Source organism: Rhipicephalus microplus, chromosome 6 (genome assembly GCF_043290135.1).
Source record: "Rhipicephalus microplus isolate Deutch F79 chromosome 6, USDA_Rmic, whole genome shotgun sequence".
Classification (NCBI taxonomy): domain Eukaryota; kingdom Metazoa; phylum Arthropoda; class Arachnida; order Ixodida; family Ixodidae; genus Rhipicephalus; species Rhipicephalus microplus.
Window position 1 is genome coordinate 190,134,339 of NC_134705.1, and position 18,604 is coordinate 190,152,942.

Sequence of the window (18,604 nt, forward strand, 5' to 3'; positions counted from 1 at the left end):
CTGCCACAAAAGGCGCGACTTTTAAATTTTGATTGACGTCATTTGAGCTCACGCTGCTCGCAACTGTTAAGCATGATTGTTAAACTATGTTTCGACTTTTATTGTGTCATTATTTTGTAATATAATGGCTTGATTCGACATTGTTTTGATCGTCAACAGCACTGGTTATCATACCGAAATAAAATGAGTTGATACATTAAAAAAATGTTTTTTTGAGGACCTAGTTGGGGTTGGGTTAATTATGCAAGTAGGTTCATTACGCAAGTAAATACGGTAGTACATTAGGCAGATAACTGCAGTGATGTAGGCCTGTAGTTGTTTTTGTAGTGAAAGTTTTCAGAATAGCATTTTATATTTCAAAGGAATGCGCGTAAGACATTAGCAGTTGGAGAGCTCATGCTTGCAAAAATTTACACGTTAGCTAGAGCTTGTACTTTAGGATTGCTTCGTTACTCAAGAAGACATTGGCATGTTGAGTGTTGTGTGTCAATCAGTCAGTCAGTCAACAAGCTTTATTTGGGTCCTAGGGAACTACAGAGTCATAGTACTGGGCTGCGTCCGTGTTGGGGCCGAAGGACCATGGTCCTCCGCCCGTTCACGGGCCCATTGGACAGCCCTTAGTGTTTGGTGTGTTCGCACATTATACCAATGTTTCAAAAAAGTTTGTATTGCGTGATGGTCATTGATGCTCACTGAAAAGCATTTTAACGGTATTCAATGTCACAAAGCAGTTTAAATATGACATGAAGGCATGCATACTATTTTTCTCAGTAGTGTCCCCTGGACACACGGGGTTAAAAACCATTATTTTGAATTAACGCCAACGTTCCATGAAACAGAAACTAATGTCTATTAGGTTGGCATGATAGAAACTGGTAGAAGATCGGACATAAACACTGACTACTAATGCAGCCGGCCTATTTTGAACTTATTCATATTTTTACTACAATCTACTGTGGTGCGTGTAGTTAGCTTTCTTAGGAATGTTTACTATCTCATCTGAGTGTATTCAATTTACTGCAGCTTTTGCTAAGAACAGTTGGTCCTCCGTGACTGCGTCCTTGACGGAGAGTTTTCTGACGTATATATTTGGTTATTATGAAGCCTCACTTATGACCTTAGTCATGTGCTCATCATCGGTGCTCAACATCATCGGTGCTCTTCTTGATGCACAACCGATTTCAGCATTAATCATTTGTATGAGCAATCGCACTGCATATTGGCTCAAGTTTTCTGGAAAGTGTGTGCTCATAGCTGTTCATTTCGAACATCAGTAAAAAAAAAAATTGGGTTTTCTTTTCTTTTATGCTGCCCGTCACTCATGTCGGCCTTTCTGTCTCTTGTTTGTTGAGCCCGTTGTGGCTTTTCATGTGTCAAAAGCAGCGATGATACGCTGTCCTTTGCTAAAAAAATGAAGCGTCTGGTACCCGTCACTATCTTTCAGGACATGAGGGTGGACGACAGTCGCATCAAGAACATCAACGCCCTCGCCGACAAGCTCATCCAAGAGGGCAGGCCCAACACGCGTGCCGTGCAACAACGCCGGGAAAAACTGAATCGCAAGTAAGTCTTGCTAATTCAGTTTCTTTTTGTTTAGTTCTGTGCGTCTTGTAAGCCTCGTTTTGGAAGGACAGATGGATCATGCATTGCTCTCTAAAGCTAGAGGGGCTGTTCTTTTCTTGAAGACGTGTTTTCTTGCACTTCTTACCCGCACAACGTGGGGTACAATGAATATTGGTGGCCAGCTCTAAGTACCTTATTTGCTCATGTAGTACTAGGAATGGTTGACACAGTCTAATATTGCTCAACTATTAACAGATGCAGGCTAGTGTTACCATATGCTGACTGACTGGTAGCTAATCTCGGCAAATGTTCCCGATTTACTGTTGCAACGCCGGCACTGACTTTGTTTGATATCAGTCTAATGACTAGAGTTGTCTCCTGACATTTTTTTACGGAATTTTCGATGCTTTTCATGCCTTTCGTAAATTCACTTATGGCTCGTGCTAGTAGATCAGATGGAGATGACTTCAGTGATGAACTGGGAGAGCTTAACCGACGCATGAATTGGTAACATCATAGGCACATGTCGGCATTATGAACGCACGGAAAATGTCTCGGTAAGATGTCCTGGCCCGTTCCGGATTTGTACACGTTGCCTTTTTGCCTCAGGTGGAAGGCACTTCAAGGAGCGCTGGAGGCCTACCGTGCCAGGCTGGCGGCCGCCCTCGAGGTGCATGCTTTCAAGCGTGACATCGACGACACCGTAGACCGCATCAACGAGAAGGTGCGAGGCTTTCACCAGATTTACTTGTTCCCCTTGAACATCCAAAGCATGTTACAGAACAGGGCTGACTTACTTTGCTCATATGTTGATTACAAGGGTAAATGAGGCTGTATTAGTAGCAAGCAGTTACAAAAGGCGTCCTTCCATAGCAAACTCGTTTTTTTGGGGGGGTCAGTTAATGCATAGTCATATGATTAGTTTTGTAGTTATTTCATTCATAGTCACTTAATTACTGGTTGTGATACTTCATTGACAGAGATAGTATTTTGCTTGTAGCACTCTTCTGTTCAACTTCTCGAGCCTTAAAAAGTTCTGAATGATCTTGTTCGAAAAGTAGAATTATGTTGCAGGCAACCACTCACTTCTTTAAATTCTTTAAACAATAGAAAAGATGTACTCAATATTTTACACTGCCATGTATTTCTTTGTTATGTATATTGTATCTGATCTCGTGTTTTGTGTTATGAAATAATTTTTATATTCCCCAGCTGGCTCTTGTGTCGTTAGTAGTGCTGTTTCCAGTCATTTATATACCCTTCAATACAAACTAAAGTTGTTATGGTCTTGTTGTTGGAAACATGAACATCAGCAGGCAATTACTTTTATTACTGGTACTCGGAACAAAAAAATAAGAGAACAAACCCGTATAAGAAAAAAAAATGGTGCATACAGTCAATTCTAGTGATTGTATTGAGCTAAATTCGATGTCAGACGAGAAGTTCTACCACATTATAGCCAGCAGTTGCGAAAAGAAAAACGAGTTGTTAAATTTCCTGGCAGTGTTAAATTTGGTATCGTACAGTGACCTGCAGTGGTGTTAACCGTAAAAGAATCCCGCTCCATCTTACACTGTGAGTTTGGCTTTGTTGTAGGCTATCGTTATGACCGCGAAAGAAGAAAGTAAGAGCCTGCGTGCCGTCGAGTCACTCCAGCGAAGGCAAGACGCCGTGGAACGTGAGATGACCACCATCGATGCCAAGCTAAAGGTTGGTTTTCTTCTAATAGTGCATTGTTTTACCGATAAGTTGAAAAGGTTCTGTGCTGTGCTGCTAGACTTTATCAGCCAAACTTGTAACTAACGGTGATCATTATTTTACTGGCACCCCGTTTAAATAGAGGTGGCGGCACAGAGGTACTTTATCTTTTTCTTGTGATTGGGTGTCGTTTGTCATTTTCGTGCTAGTATCCTAGCTATCTCATTGCATTTTTCTTTACTTCATTCAAGCCTCTGTTTCTACGTCCTACACTTTAAAAAAGATTGCTTAAAAATGATGTCATTTGGTTTCACAAAAATAATCGACAGGTACAATTTTGTGTCTTTCCTTCCATTATTATCACGTACCCTGTCTTTGAGGTCACGAACGGCTTGCACACTGCCAGCTTGGCATATCATTTTAGGTAGGAAAGTGGCGAGTACCAAGTTGTCAAAAAAACTAATCCAGATGCAAGCTAGGCAGGTGACGATTGTTGCTGTGATACTGAAAAGACACCCTTTTTATGCATTTCTTTTTTTAGTGTGTATAGCCGCCTATGCCTGTAAAAACCACAGTTCTATCACCTCTGATCTCCCTGTCTATCAGCATGCCTTTCTGGCTAAACTTCACTGTAAATTTCACTTATTCAGCCTACGAAGAATCGCGTATTAGGTGCAAATTTTGGATTTGGAATATATAAGGAAACGGGCTTTGAAAACAGGTTCTGGTGCTTTCAACAAACTTAGAGGCTGTTTATACAGAGAGCTGCATGACCGTGGCATGACCGTTGCATGATATTTGCATGAGTGATAGGGGAGCACTGCACCATCCCTTCGAAAACCAGTAACATTGATTCAGAGATGAGATTAAACTGTCTCAGAGATCTGTCACACCGTGCAAATGTACAGTGTGGCTGGAGCCACAGTTGTGAGAACGCTGTGAAGTTCTTGGTGTAGTGGTGAAGGAGCAAGACAATCACCAGTGGGGCCATCTCTTGGTGCAAAGTGCGGGCACTGTGCACGAGGTGCGGATGCCGAGTCCGTTTGACTGTTTCTGGCTGTATCGGCTGTCTGCCTGCTACCAGATGTCATTAATAAACCCGCTTTCATTGGTAGCGGTTGGCATGTTAGGTTGTCGCGTGACTTTCTCGATTTCGCCTCTTGAGAGGACATTCCTAAATTTTCTCTCTTTGACCTCGTTGAAGGACCACGAGCAAGACTGCGAACGGCTGATGAAAAAACACGGGGAGCTGGCCTCTCCCATACGAGCCAAGGTCGTCGAGGTCCAGGAGAACTGGAAGAGGCTCATGGGTCTCTGCAACAACAGGTGAGTCTGCAGATTTTTACGTACAGCCAGTATAGATTGCGATGATAGACATCGAATACATTGTATAATTGGTTTCGGAATGGGAATCGTTTCAAATGAACCGACCTTTGGTATCTACTAGAGTGGAAAATAACTTATGACAGAACTTCCAGAAAGTATAATAACTGGGAGATTATGCTTGATCTGAAACTACATTTCTCTTTTCACTTTCACCGTTCAGGAAGCAAACCCTTGCTGGTGCATATCAGCTACACAAGTTTCTCACGGAGTTGAAGGGTCTGGTGAGTTCGTCTTTCTCTTCCTGGCTCTTCTGTTCTCTGCTTTCCAGTCAGAAAAAAAGCTGTGTGATAGCATTCAAGGTGGTTGTAAAAGCATACAATGCCCTCAGTGTCAGAGGGAAACACGGTCTTGCCTTGTACTGACTCCATGAAAACTACGTAGACTTTATTGATGACCTCAACGAGCAGCATTCAGCTGCATTGTCCTCTGTAATGCTAATTAGTTTGAACACACTCATATCTCTGCTGTAATTCGCACATATTAAAAAGGCCCTGCAAGGTTTTTTCAGCATGATCAGAAACACTGTTGATCGGTAGTCGAGGTTCCCAAGAGCTCACTTACTAATCCTGATAGCGCAGCATGCAGTCTGTAATTTGCTATTAATTCCCACTGTCAGCTTCAAATCGCTCAGTCTTCTCCTGACAAGTGACTCCATTAACCCAAATGACCGTGCCATAAACTCAAAGTACTCGGCCTCTTGACTGATTTCAGAAATGTGAGCTGCATAGTTAGCATGGCTGCTGCGGGATGCCACGACACACTTGCTTGCGGTCACATCACAGGTTAGCCACGCGTTTGAAGGAAGAAAAAAAAAAGTGCTCGAGGTCATGATGTGAGCTGATGAATGGGCGTAGCTTTCAGCACATTCACTGGTACGAAAGAAGAGAGAAATCGCTCTAAGCGCGTGGCAACTCTCCGCGATTTCATTCGTACTTGGTGGATTCTAAAAATTGTGGCAGCAGTCAATTTGTGAGGCCATAAACTCATTTAATGAAGCCATTCGATGATTACTTGGAGATGTGCTACGAGGCTCCTTTGATATTCACTTCAACTTGATGTGAAGGCATAGTGGGCTAATCAGAGCTTGTACATTCGCTTGACTAAACCACAATTTTTGAAATACTATCAGAGTTTCAGTTGTCGCAAGTCCACTGTACCGCTGCCCAAGGTGTTGTCCTTGCTAAAGTTATGTGGTGTTGTTGCAGGAGGCCTGGGTTAATGACCTCATAGAGCGGATGAACTCGGGTGGTCTGGGCACCAACATGCAAGAAGCTGAGAGTCTGCTGGAATTTCACCAGGAGTGCAAGGTTTGTTTCTGCTGTAATTACCTAGACATTGAATGTATATTAGACCTGCACAACCGTCTTCACTTACTTGTGTGGGGAGAACTTGGCCAAATTCTTTTCTTCCTTAGTTTAGGAAGGCCTTTTGCCGGTACAGTTTGTGTTGCACTCTACAAAGTGTTCTGCGTGGACTAATATGCATTTATTTGCTCGTCTCAAATGATTCGAAATTTTTCATAATATAAATTCGATTAGAAGTGAATTAGAATACCGCATTATTCATTCGAATATTCAAAGCACATTCGCACAAGCCTAGTAAGGTCAATGAAATGCCAGTTGCAGAACGCAAGAAGTTCCCCTAAATTTTGAGCATGCTTCGCATTTGGGCTTAAAAATTACTTCGCGAAAATGAAGAAAGAGAAAAGGAAGGAAAATGCCTTGTTTTGAACGAGGGCAGCTGTCTCGTTTAAGGCCTGACTAGCAGTCCCCATGCAGCCCGTAAAAGACTTTTAAAACAAATTTAGCAATTGAAAATGGTGCGGATTATATGAGTGGTAGTTGAACACAGCAAGTGAATGTGTCACTTTTAGAAAGGTCTTGTATTAGAAGAATAATTGCAAAATGAGTGATATCACTGCTCCTGGAAATGCCTCGTAGTAGAGGAATAATAGCTTGCTGCTGCAAGAAATGTCTCGTACTAGATTAATAATAGCCACATTTAGCAAGCAAGCTTACCGCAGCAAGAAATGATTGTTTTGTACTATAGGAACACCGTATAATTTTATGAAATTGATAGAAAATTCGGGGAACAGCTGTTGCACACAGTGAGGGAGCTTATTGCTGCCAGAGAAGTCTTAAAAAAATACTGGACAAATTGGTGATTGAGCTTGTTCCTGCAAGGAAGGTCTTTATCTAGATGAATGATAGCCGAATTCAGAAAACGAGCTTACGGTAACGAAAAATAAGTCTTCTACTAGAGAAATAATGCGGTATTTTATGGAATAGATAAAATAATGGAGAAATAATGCTTGAATAAAGCAGGTGAGCTTATTGCTGCAAGAAAGATCTCGTGCTAGACGAATAACAGCCAAATTCACCAGACAAACCTACTGCAGTGAGAAATAAGCACCTTGTGCTAGAGGAGCAAAGCAGAATCTTATGAAATGGACAGAAACAGCACTTATCTAGAATTTTTCCGTGTACGGCAACAATATCACGTTGTAGCTAAAATGAAAAGCAAACGTTGCACACGTCTTCGCACACAGGCCGAAATGGAAGGCCGTCAGGACGCCTTCGAGCGGCTGCACTCATTCGGCAACATGCTGCTTCGGGACAAGCACCCGGCGTCGGACGTTGTGGAGAAGGAGCTGGAACGGCTGGAAGAGCTGCGGCAGTCGCTCCGGCGCGCCTGGGAGGAGCGAGCGGCCATCTTGCGGCAGTGCAAGGACCTACAGGTGTTCCGGGAGCAGGCGAAGCAGGCCGAGGCCTGGCTGTCCAGCAAGGAGGCTGTGCTCAACAACGAGGATCTCGGGGTGAGTGTTATGTGTTGGAGAGAAACCCCTAAATAAGAGGCATGCACTGGGGACTACTTTTTGTATCCCAAGTGAGGTGTCTCTGTTAAGGAAGGTCAATGTTTGCATTTTCTGATTAACTTTTATTTCAATGCGGTAAACTGGTGTCTCTTATACTGAATTGTCTATTAGATCAGTGCCTCTTATGCTGGGGTTCAACTGTATTAGTGCTGCCCGTGTCTGTATCGTCCTTTTATCGAAACGTTTCCAAGCCTAATGATGGTGAAAAGAGAGTGCTAACTAGCTCAAAACAAAATGTTACCTTATTAGGAGTGTTGAAGTCAAGACCCAGTGAGCTGACGATACCTTTCGCGAACTGCGATGCTTTCTAAAGCTGTGTCAGTTGGATGGGTAGATGGGCTTGAAATCGAAGACACGTGGGATAATACAGCGAAAAACCTTCATAACGATGTGCTCGGAGGTTACGAAAATACATTGTTATACAGGTGAAAATTCCGTGAACGTGGCTGTCGCTGGAGCGGATGTGTTGACTAATGGACTTGTCGTCTTCGAGGCATACAGATTGTTACGCAGGAAGTTATACTCGTTATTGTACAGGCTGTTTTGCTATGCAGGTCACTTCCTTGTAAAGGTTGTGCACAGTAATGCACAGAAACAGTGAACTGCACTCTTGTGAAATACTGATTCAGAAAATGGTTGTTATACTTCGTTTGAGGTCGAGTGTTACTAAAGGCATGAAATTTTAGCGGCAATTTTTTATTCTGTGTCACTTGTGCGACCTAGAATTCTGAGAATCAACGATTTTTCTCTTTTTTTACTTGGAACAGTACTTGGTACTTGGAGTGTCCTTGCACTAGTCGAGCTACACTCAAACCTCGTTATAACGAAGTTGCATCTGACACGAAAATAAGTTTGTTGTAACCGAAAATTTGTTAGAAAGGTATATCTTTAACACTATATCTATTGCAAGACTTTTTTTTTTCACTTTGTTATAATCGATAATTCGTTATATCTCGGTTGTTGTATCGAGGTTTAAGTGTATACAATTGAAAGAGTTACTGGTGTGCCAAGTGTCAGTGCCTTGAGGGATTTGCGACGTATGACGCTGTACTCCGTGCCGCAGGACTCCATGTCGAGCGTGGACGTGCTGACCAAGAAGCACGCGCACTTCGAGCAGACGATGGAGACGCAGGGGGAGCGCATCAGCCACATGGAGGAGTTCGCCCGCGCCCTGGTGCAGGGTGGCCACTACGACAGCGCCGCCATCCAGGCCCAGTGCGATGCCATCTGCGCGCGGTGGAAGCGGCTCCAGGAGAACGCACAACTCAAGCGGAAGCGCCTGGCCGAGTCGCGCCAGTTCCAGCGCTTCCTGCGCAACGTCTACGAGGTACGTGCGGAGTGAGCGCGCTCTAGTTCGAGCGTACTCCCAAACCTCATTATAGCAAAGCTGTATCTTACAAGAAAACAAGTTTGTTATATCGGAAAATTTGTTATAATGGTATATTCCTAACACTATGTCTACTGCAAGACTATTTTTGTTTACTTTGTTAGAACAAATATTTTGTTATATCCAGCTTCGTTATATTGAGGTTTAAGTGCATAAACTATGTTTTGACCAACATGGTGCGAGTTTTCTTCAAACATGGTTTGTGCGTGTGAGGAAAGACATATGACGATAAGTACAGTCATCGACACACGGGGCCCTGTACTTGTGTCTTGGCTCACTGCGATGGTCCAGTGGTTAGTGTGCTTGATTGCTGACCTGATGGTTGCAGGTTCGAATCCTGACTGCGGCAGAAGCATTTTGATGGAGGTGAAAAATGCCAGAGGCCCGTGTGCCTAGATTTAAAGAACTTCAGGCTGTCTGAATTTCTGGAGCCCTCCAGCATTTAATCTCTCACGATCATATCGTGGTTGTCAAATTCTTTATCTCTGCTTTGTAAAGCTGCAGACAGTGGAGGCGCAGAAAAAGCTGTCGGAGACAGCTTGACAATGCTGCGACACTTTTTTGCTTAGCAGCAGCTTCACTGGAAGCCTCATGAAACAACGGCGTTGACGTAGTGTAATGGCAAAAAAAACAAAAAAACAATAATTGATAAATACATTTCAGGATGTTAGAATTCCTCAACTAATTATTTTTACATGTCTTGTCTCTCCCCCTGCAAAGAAGCTGAATACTGGGCATGTTGAAAAACCATATCTATATTTCGCAGCAGAAAATTATAGGACGAAAGGAAGACCTTGTGCATGGTTGCCTCTCTATTGTGTTGTTGTTTCGTGCTGTCAGATTTGTCAAATTCGGTTTTCTTTCCCATCGTATGTTCCATTCCCATTGCGTGTCCTAAAATGCATTTTAGCAAACTTCAACAACTTTCCCAAGAAGTCCCGTCAAGATTCTCTTGTTCACCTACGTTGCTGCGCTCTGGCAGGTCGAAGCGTGGCTCAACGAAAAGCTCCAGGTGGCCTGCGACGAGAACTACCGGGACCCGGTGAACCTGCCGAGCAAGACCAAGAAGCACGCCGCCTTCGAAGCCGAGATCTTGGCCCACCGCGGCCGTGTCGAGACCCTCCTCAGCGAGGGTCAACGGCTGGTTGAAGCGGACCACTACGCCTCGGGCCAGATTGAGTCTCGGTTAGAGGCTGTGGAGAGGCTCTGGGCTCAGCTGCTGGAGCAAACGAAACTTAAAAAAGACCGGCTCCAAGACTCTTATCAGGTACGGTTTTGTGATGGTCCTGTGAGGACGATTTCAAGTACAATATTACTACTGTGGTATTAGTAATTGAAGGATACCAAAAAAAATGCTGTTAAAAGTGGCACGAACCGCCCCTCGGGCCTGGTGAGAAAACACGTTTACGGTATAGCAGACACTGCAATGAACAGCTCAGCCAAATCTTGCAGTCACGCGCTGTAAAGAGAGTTTGAAAGTAGAGCAACAGGCTTCACATGGAGGCCTGCAGATTGCTCTCTTTGGTGGGTGAGGCATCCCCTGTTCGACCTCGAACAGCAGATAGCATGCTGTGTTGCCCATTAGCCGACATAAACCAAGTGGCGTTTGAATCAGGTGCACCTCTTGCCATGCGGGGCAACAGCTCGCACCGCGCTCCGTAGTGTGCTAACATTACACAGTGGGCCAACCTCGCTCATCACATTTCGTCACGCATGCTCAAGATGTTGGGCACTGATGTAATAACTTCTTTTTCAAATGCCGTCTCTCCTGTGTAGCCTGCAGTGTGCTTGTCAGAATGAGAGAAGAAAGTGCTCAAACTGCAAGGCGAGTTCCATAGCTCCTCTTGTTCATGACGAATTTGAGAAATGTTTGCGGCAGTTGATTTGTGAGCCAACAAACTCCATCAATGAGGCCATTCAATGTTTACTTTGAAAAGTGGTTCGGAACCTCTTTGAGGCGTACACTCAGACCTTGAAATAATGAACCCAGATAGGACTAAACATCGGATGTAACAAAGCTAAGGAAGAATAGTCTTTCAATAGATAAGGTGTTATGAATATGCCTTTGTAACGAATTTTCGCTTATAACAAACTTAATTTCGTGTAAGATTCAACTTCGTTATCATGAAGTTTGAGTATGTAGTCATTCAATTAGATGTTGAGACTTGTTATATCCAGATGGCAGGGGAGGGTCCGTCCAGATGAATGAAGCGGAAAGGTTGATTGCTCCCACGACCAATAGGAATAGCCCAAATTATATTCTCGCTGATGTGTCCCTACAGTGGGTTCACAGGCCAAGTGACTTCGGATGTCAATCTAGAAGGCACACTCATTGGCGTGGGCTTGTATACATCCAGGTTAGAGGAATAAATCTCACTTCATCCTGATATTGTTCCCGATTCTATGTACGTCACCTCATGGACCTGTTCTTATAGATTTATCGCTTTCAATTAATTGTTTACATCTTAGGTAAAACTGCAACGTTTTTTTACTCTACGTTTTCCGAGTGAAAAGCAAGGAAACACCTCAATCATTTCCATTATTTCCTGGTACCTCACACGCCACTATCTCATTTCTTGTTTCTGTAGGCACTGTTGTTTAACTGGATGCTTGACGATTTGCAAACCTGGATGGATGATGTCGAAATGCAACTACAGTCCGAGGACCACGGCAAGGACCTGACCTCCGTCCAAAATCTTTTGAAGAAGCAGCAGGTAAGCAAAAATTGCTAGCAGGTAAGCAAAAATTGCTAGCATCTGCTTTTGATTAAAGTATCAGTTAAGTGGTCCTCTGGTTTCTATCCTATGGAACTCGTTGCATGTGGAAGGTTAAACGGAATTACTTTTTTTTATCTTTTATTATATTTGTTAGACAGGCTTTCAGTAATACGGTTACCAAACGATGTTTTCAAGCTGCACATAATTGGGACTCCATTGCCACACTGGAATTTATTCCGTACAATCTTTGTAGAGTCCACAAGTTACTTTATTGAAGTCTCCGTACTCTGTAAAATTCATAAATTACATCACAGAGCTTAGATCGAAGACATCTGAAGAACTGCTTTGCCATTTAGCTTGATATTTTGTTCTCATTGCAGGTCAGGAATGGCATTCATTAAAACCACAATGTCCATCGTGTTGGCTACCTCAATGCTTCAAACCTGAAATCCAGCCCACTATAATTCACTAGTAGTTGTAATAGCCTCTAGTAACCGTAATATCTACGTAATATCCACTGGTAGCCGTGGTAGCTCAGTTGGTCGAGCATCGGACGCGCTATTCGAAGGTCGCAGGCTTGGTCCCTGCCAGTGACAACTTTTCTTCCGCTTTTCTTTCTTCATATTTACATTACAATCTTCTAATAACATCCCCTTTACTTTCCCTGGCATACTTGTCTGACAGTTTTCATTAATATTGGATCTAACAAAGAACACGAGCTCTTAAATTTACCCGTCTTTCCTTCACTAGTAGCCGTAGTAGTTTTAAAAAGTCTGCTTCATCGCAAGACAGTACTGTTGTGCAGATAGGCGTGTACAATGTACTGCAGAGAAGCATATCTAAACTGAAAAGGGTCCACTGTCGCAATACATTATATGTGTTACCTAGTGATATGTGTATAAACCGACCACCTTATGTAGTGGTACAAATAATTAGATGCCTGATATGGCACTGGAGGGTTTTCATAGCTGTCTCACGCTTGTCTGTGGTCATTTGAAATATTGAAGGCGGTAAATAAGCGTGCACGGGGTTTATAAGAATGCTCAGTTTTTTGCAGCAAATACAGTTGTTGACTCTGTATCCGCTGCACTTGCTTGTGGGGTTCATCACCAGAAAGAGATGTCGCCCGCATTTAAGTGGGCATTATATCGCCAAAGTATTTCGAAAGTATCTTAAGAAAGAGACGGAGTAGTGCCACCTAGTGCTTGCATGGCCAAGTCTACAACTCATTAAAACTTCTTGTTCAGCACAGTCCAATTTTCTTTAGTGTGGGCTGCTGCTTACGTAATGCCTTTCCTTTTGCATTGGAAGCTTCTAGAGACGGACATCACAAACCACGCCGAAATGCTGGAGCAGGTGAAGGACCAGGCTGCCGTCTTTCAGAAGAACGAGCATTTCCTTAGAAACGAAATCCAGGAACGTGCTGACGCTATTGTCAAAAGGTAACAGTGTCCGCATGAGGTATTCACAAGATATTTTGCAAAGTTTTGTGCTCATCGGGAAACTGTGTTGCACGTGAGATTAAAGAAGCTTTCTCATAACTGAGAATTCATTACAAATGTACTTTTGTCACACTCTACTCCTGACATTTTCATTTACTTCATTGAAACTTACAATTACACTCAAACCTTGTAATAACAAAGTTACATCTCACATGAAAATAAGTTTGTTATATTCAAAAATTCATTATAAAAGTTTATTTAAAGCAATATATTTCTTTCAAAACTATTTTTCATTTACTTTGTTGTAACTGATATTTCGTAATATGCGGGTTTGATATATAGAGGTTTGAGTGTAGTTATATCGGTGTTCATTATGCCAAGGCTTCTCTGTAGTTTAATTTAATTTGATCTAAAGTCTGGCCTCGCCACGTGCAGGTACACGTCTCTGCACGAGCCCCTTCAGATCCGCCGAGAGAACTTGGAAGAAGCTCTGCAGCTGCAGCAGCTGCTTCGGGACGTGGACGACGAGATGTCGTGGATACGGGAGAAGGAGCCGCTGGCAAACTCGGCCGACCTCGGCACGAGTCTGTCATCGGTGCAGTCGCTGCAAAAGAAACACCAGGCAAGGCGTTGTGGACGGTCTCGTCTTCTGCAAGCTTGTTGTATTGTTGCTTTATCAATCAATCAATCATTCAGTCAGTCGATGGACCTATAAACAAATGAATAAATCAGTCATTCAATAGTTCAATCGATTTTCATTGCTCTATAAAGTTTTCAACCAATCAGTCAATCACGTCAATCAACTAACTTCAGTTGTTCTATAAGGTACGCTTTAAGTCAACATATAAGGAGGGAAGTCATATAGCAAAGCCTGAATAGGTATCGCCTGTAAATAGTAAACACAAAAAGCTTTTGTAGCGCAGTAGCGAAATAGAAGTTTAGTGAGCAATAACATTTAAATGTCAACATGAATTTGCAGTGTTCTGACTAGCGTTAAGTGATTTCTGAAAAATGATATCTTTGGTGTTTGTTAGGAATTAATGGCAATACAAACTACCTCAAAAGCATGAAGACACATTGTGTAACTTCCTTTGCATACAAGGTGTTCTTTTTAGCTAACCACTGTTTCTGACATTCGGAAAGTTCTAAACGAGCTCAGTTAATTTCTAACCAAAGCCACTGTCTTTTTTGTTTTTGATGAGCCTGTTTCGTAAGTATGTACTGGAGCCTCTAGGAAGGATCTTTTGATTATTTATTTTTTATTTATTTGCCATCTTACCCACAGCACCCAAGGGCACACAAAGGATGTGCTGTGCTCAAAGGATGGTTTCATAATTACCGTTCTAAATAACAAGTTTATCATTTGGGATAAATAACAAGTTTATCATTTGACAAGCTTGTCATTTGGGACTGCACACAGAGGGTACTTGGTGAGGCACAGTTTATAGACCTCTTTAACAGAGAGGAGGACGACCTTCTTTCCAGGCTGTTGCATGGGAGCACAAAAGCCGACATCACAGCTTCCCTGCATTTTTGGAGGGTCATGCATGTTAACAACAGCCCGAGGGGCTTATGGCGGCGTCCAGGGAGCCTTCGTCAACAAGGTGTATAGCTCAAGAGCATTAAAACTGAAGGAATACTTGTTTATCGTCGTTTTACAGAATAGTGGCTCGTTAACGGATCATGCAAGTAGCTTATGAAAATGTATAATTGATATGCGGATTCTGAAAGTCATCTTTGTCAGCAGGGGCCCATTTACGACTTGTCATATCGCATAACAAAGCTTTTCAACTTGTGCACTTTACCAGGGACTGGAAGCAGACATCCAAGCGCACGAGCCCCTGGTGGCTTCCGTCGGAAGCAAAGGGCGGCAAATGATCCGCAGCGGTCACTTTGCCGCGTCTGAGGTGGAGAACAGGCTCACCGAGCTACAGCTAGCCTGGGGCAGGCTGAAGGATGCGGCCAGCGTCCGAAGGCTGCGTTTGCTGGATGCCTTGGAATCGCACACTGTAAGGCATTCCTGTCAGCCTTGATTGTCGCTGTGATAAGCATTTATGTATATTGTTATAATTGCATGACTGGTAGCTCATGGAAAACTTCAATGCCTTTACCACTTCTTACAGCCTTTGACTAATCCTTATGGTTAACTGATAGGCAGCTGATGGACAAATTGGAGGGCATGGGCTGTCTTGGAATATCTTGATATGATGATTATGGCTGGCTGAAAGGCAACTTGGAGAGTTTCAACTGTCCTGGTAGGCCTTGATAGATTCTTATGGGTAGCCAGGAAGCAGCTTGTGGACTAGTTGGTGGCCTCTGTCCTGATGTGTCTAAGGGGATTTGTAGTTGTAACTGTCAAGCAGCTTACGAATAGCTGTTACGCATTTAATTGGTAAGCTTTAGTCGTATGACTGATGGTCAGCTCATAGACAAATAATGGTCCTTCGATTGAACCAAAAGGCATGGATGGATCCTGGTTCTTGTATGACAGTTAGCTTGAGCCCTTGGCTGTGCTGTCAGGCATTTAATGACAGGCATAGACACCTCGTAACTGTTTAGCTGCCCTGGTAGTCCGGAATGTGCAGGCACTCTGACAACTGATTCCTATTGAGAAGTTCTGGGTGATCCAGGAGGATCTACAAATGGTGGCTTTTGTGAACATAATAATGGGCATTGGGATGTCGTGCTTAGAAATACATTGATAGGACATGGTTTTATGTGGAAGTGGCATGGCTTTCTGTGATGAACAGCTGTTACTCACTGCCTGTGCGATGCTGCATTTCAGTTCTACAGTGAATCTACGGAGGCCGAGGCCTGGATGGAGGAGAAGTTCCTTGTAGTCAACAGCCCAGACCTAGGAAAGGATGAGGATTCAGTTCTCGTAAGTGAATCACTTTTCATGTTGCTTTCATTGCAGGGGTAATACGAAAGGTTAGACTTTTTGTGAACATGTCTGATAATTTCATACCCACTGCTCTTACTGAGAATTTAAGTTTTCTGACTGGACTGAAAGTGTGCGTACTCCACGTGAAATACAGAAAGAGAGGGAGTCCTTACTGACATACAGACAGCAAGTAGTAAGTGCGCAGATCAGGACCTACCAACATTTGTAGGAAAGCTTCATGCATGCAGAGAACTTGTTACGTTAATGTTCAGATGCGTATAATTTACACAGTAAGGTTTGGGCATATGAACACATTGAATCACTCATTACTGTTATTACTACATGCATGAGGACATTTTAATCTGCATTAAACGCACAACTGTTAACAATTCGGCAGGTGGATGTGGATTATGTGCCAACAATGCCTAATTGGTGTAAATCTACTGCACTTTAAATGCATTGTTGAAATTTGGGCTTGTTGGTACATTGTGGTCGAAAAATTATTGCACTGATTCGAAGGCCTCGTTGGAAGTTAGTGCTTCTATCAGGTGTTTTATTTTTGTGTTCATGTTCAACCAAAGTCTTTTTCTTCAATTTTGACATGTACAGTTTACAGTGCACTAAATTTCAAAGGGAAGACGAAATTGAAATTCACTCTCACATAACTTCAATCAGCTTCCACAGCTTTTAAAAATATGCTTTGGGTAGATACCATTTGGTGCAAGATTATTCTCAGCTTTAATGAGCACTGCAATTATATTTCTGTATCGTCTGAGCTTTTGTTATAATACTGTGTTAATGTTGTGTTGCAATGCATGTCCACTGTCGTTGTGTCTGCAAGCCTGTAGGTTAACCAGTATTTCTGGAGGCTCCACATTCATTTTGATATCGCTTACCCAACGATCCCTGTTTTGTGAACCATCTCATCTGCAGGCACTCACAAAGAAGTTGGACGGAGTCGACCGCGATGTCGACGGCTTCAATGCCAACATCACTCGGTTGATGAAGCAGAGCATGGAGCTGGTGGACCGAGGACACTTTGACAGCGCCAACATCAGCGTTAAAATGGTGCGTGCCTCAGCTATAGAATCTTTTCTAATCTTCGTTTTCCAGTAACGATAAAAGAGAGAGCCCATGCATGTGGTACGAGGGGAGGAGGAGGTCCTAGCAAGCATGCATTTGCTCTATTACTTGTTTGAATTATCTGTCATTTTGAATTGAAAAATTTTGAATTCGTTGAGAATCTGCTGCATTTAGGTACTCTCTCACTACTCACTAGTTCTCTATTTCTGTACTTGTACGCTGCGGTGGTGTAGATGTTACAGTGCTCTGCTGCTGACCCGAAGGTCGCATTTTGATGGCAGTGAAACACCAGAGGTTCGCGTACTGTCCGTGCACGTTAAAAAACACCAGATGATCGAAATTTGCAGAGCCCTTTACTATGCCGTCCCTCGTAACCGTATTGTGGTTTCGCGACGTTAAATATCGTATATTAGCAGATGTACCTATGTGCCTATCTATGTTATCTATCTATGTGCTCTTCTGTTGAATTTTTCAGAATACGAAGCTTGCACCTTTCTAAGCATTGTGCTGTGTAAGTAATGGCCTGAAATAATCTATTGCCATAAAAGCTAATAGCTTCCAGCTATTACTGGTAGTTCTAGATAAAACCTGAGATATCCGCGACTTGGTTCCGCATAATAGCATTTTACGGGCCGAGTTTCCATACGATATCCTTTACCGTGTTGTCTATAATGTTCTTCTAGTAAGCACGAGGTTACAGGTTGAATTTCTGACCACAACAGGTGCATTCTTTACTGGCAGAACTAAGGAATACTCATTTCTCACATTTATAGATAATGTTAGGGGAACCCTCATATTCAAATTAAAGCCCACACTCTTCTTTATAGCTTGTTGTTTGTTTTCACTTATAATACTGAGGAATTTGATATATAATTTCGTGATTGATATCGAGATTATAATTCTGCTAATGTTTCTTTTTTTTAATTTTTTTTACGTTTGAGCAGAAAGACCTGGAAGAGCTGTACACGCGGCTGAAGAAACAGATTGCCGAGCGGCGCTGGAAGCTCTCTGAGAGCGCCAAGTTCTACACGTTCCTGCGGGAGACGGACGAAGTTCTTCACTGGATTCAGACGCAGACGGCCATTGCAGGTTCGGAGGACTACGGAACCGACCTCGAGCGTGTTGAAGTGAGTCAACAGCTGATACACATAACGTTTCTTGTACAGTCGAAACCCGCAATAATGAAACCCCGCGAGTACGAAATCCCCGCGGCAACAAAATATTTCCGGATCCTCGACGAACGTTCATAAAAGCCTATGTATTACGTATTACGTATCTCGCGGCAGCGAAATGTTTTTGGACAGTGATTCCCATTAACGAATTTTCCACCACAGTGCGGGCTTTATTTTACCCTCCCGCCAAAGGTTAACTGTCGAAAATATGCTCGTATGCGTGTTATGTGCACTCAAAATTTGTAAACGTCTGCTTTTGCCGCGCTAGCGTGGGTACCGCCATTTTTGCTTACCTAAGGGGGGACGCGGCTTTGGGATTGCGAAAAATGGCACAAAAATCGATTTCTTGAAACTCAAGTTTTCAGTTTCTAGAACTCTTTTTCTATCTGATTCCAAA

At 42.9% G+C, this 18,604-nt stretch overlaps 1 protein-coding gene across 5 annotated transcripts in view; it reads left to right on the plus strand.

Annotated features, from left to right (window-relative positions):
- The window catches only part of kst (spectrin beta chain, non-erythrocytic 5 kst), a 244,541-nt gene that overhangs the window by 206,160 nt on the left and 19,777 nt on the right, over positions 1-18,604 (plus strand). For all 5 annotated transcript variants that reach the window (XM_075867307.1, XM_075867312.1, XM_075867311.1 and 2 more), the window contains exons 51-66: positions 1,445-1,563; positions 2,173-2,287; positions 3,160-3,273; positions 4,466-4,587; positions 4,808-4,868; positions 5,853-5,954; positions 7,196-7,462; positions 8,586-8,849; positions 9,892-10,176; positions 11,498-11,623; positions 12,938-13,068; positions 13,504-13,690; positions 14,877-15,077; positions 15,854-15,949; positions 16,886-17,020; positions 17,980-18,162. In XM_075867307.1, coding sequence (XP_075723422.1) covers positions 1,445-1,563; positions 2,173-2,287; positions 3,160-3,273; positions 4,466-4,587; positions 4,808-4,868; positions 5,853-5,954; positions 7,196-7,462; positions 8,586-8,849; positions 9,892-10,176; positions 11,498-11,623; positions 12,938-13,068; positions 13,504-13,690; positions 14,877-15,077; positions 15,854-15,949; positions 16,886-17,020; positions 17,980-18,162 — 2,508 coding nt within the window. The remainder of the gene's footprint in view (positions 1-1,444; positions 1,564-2,172; positions 2,288-3,159; positions 3,274-4,465; positions 4,588-4,807; positions 4,869-5,852; positions 5,955-7,195; positions 7,463-8,585; positions 8,850-9,891; positions 10,177-11,497; positions 11,624-12,937; positions 13,069-13,503; positions 13,691-14,876; positions 15,078-15,853; positions 15,950-16,885; positions 17,021-17,979; positions 18,163-18,604) is intronic.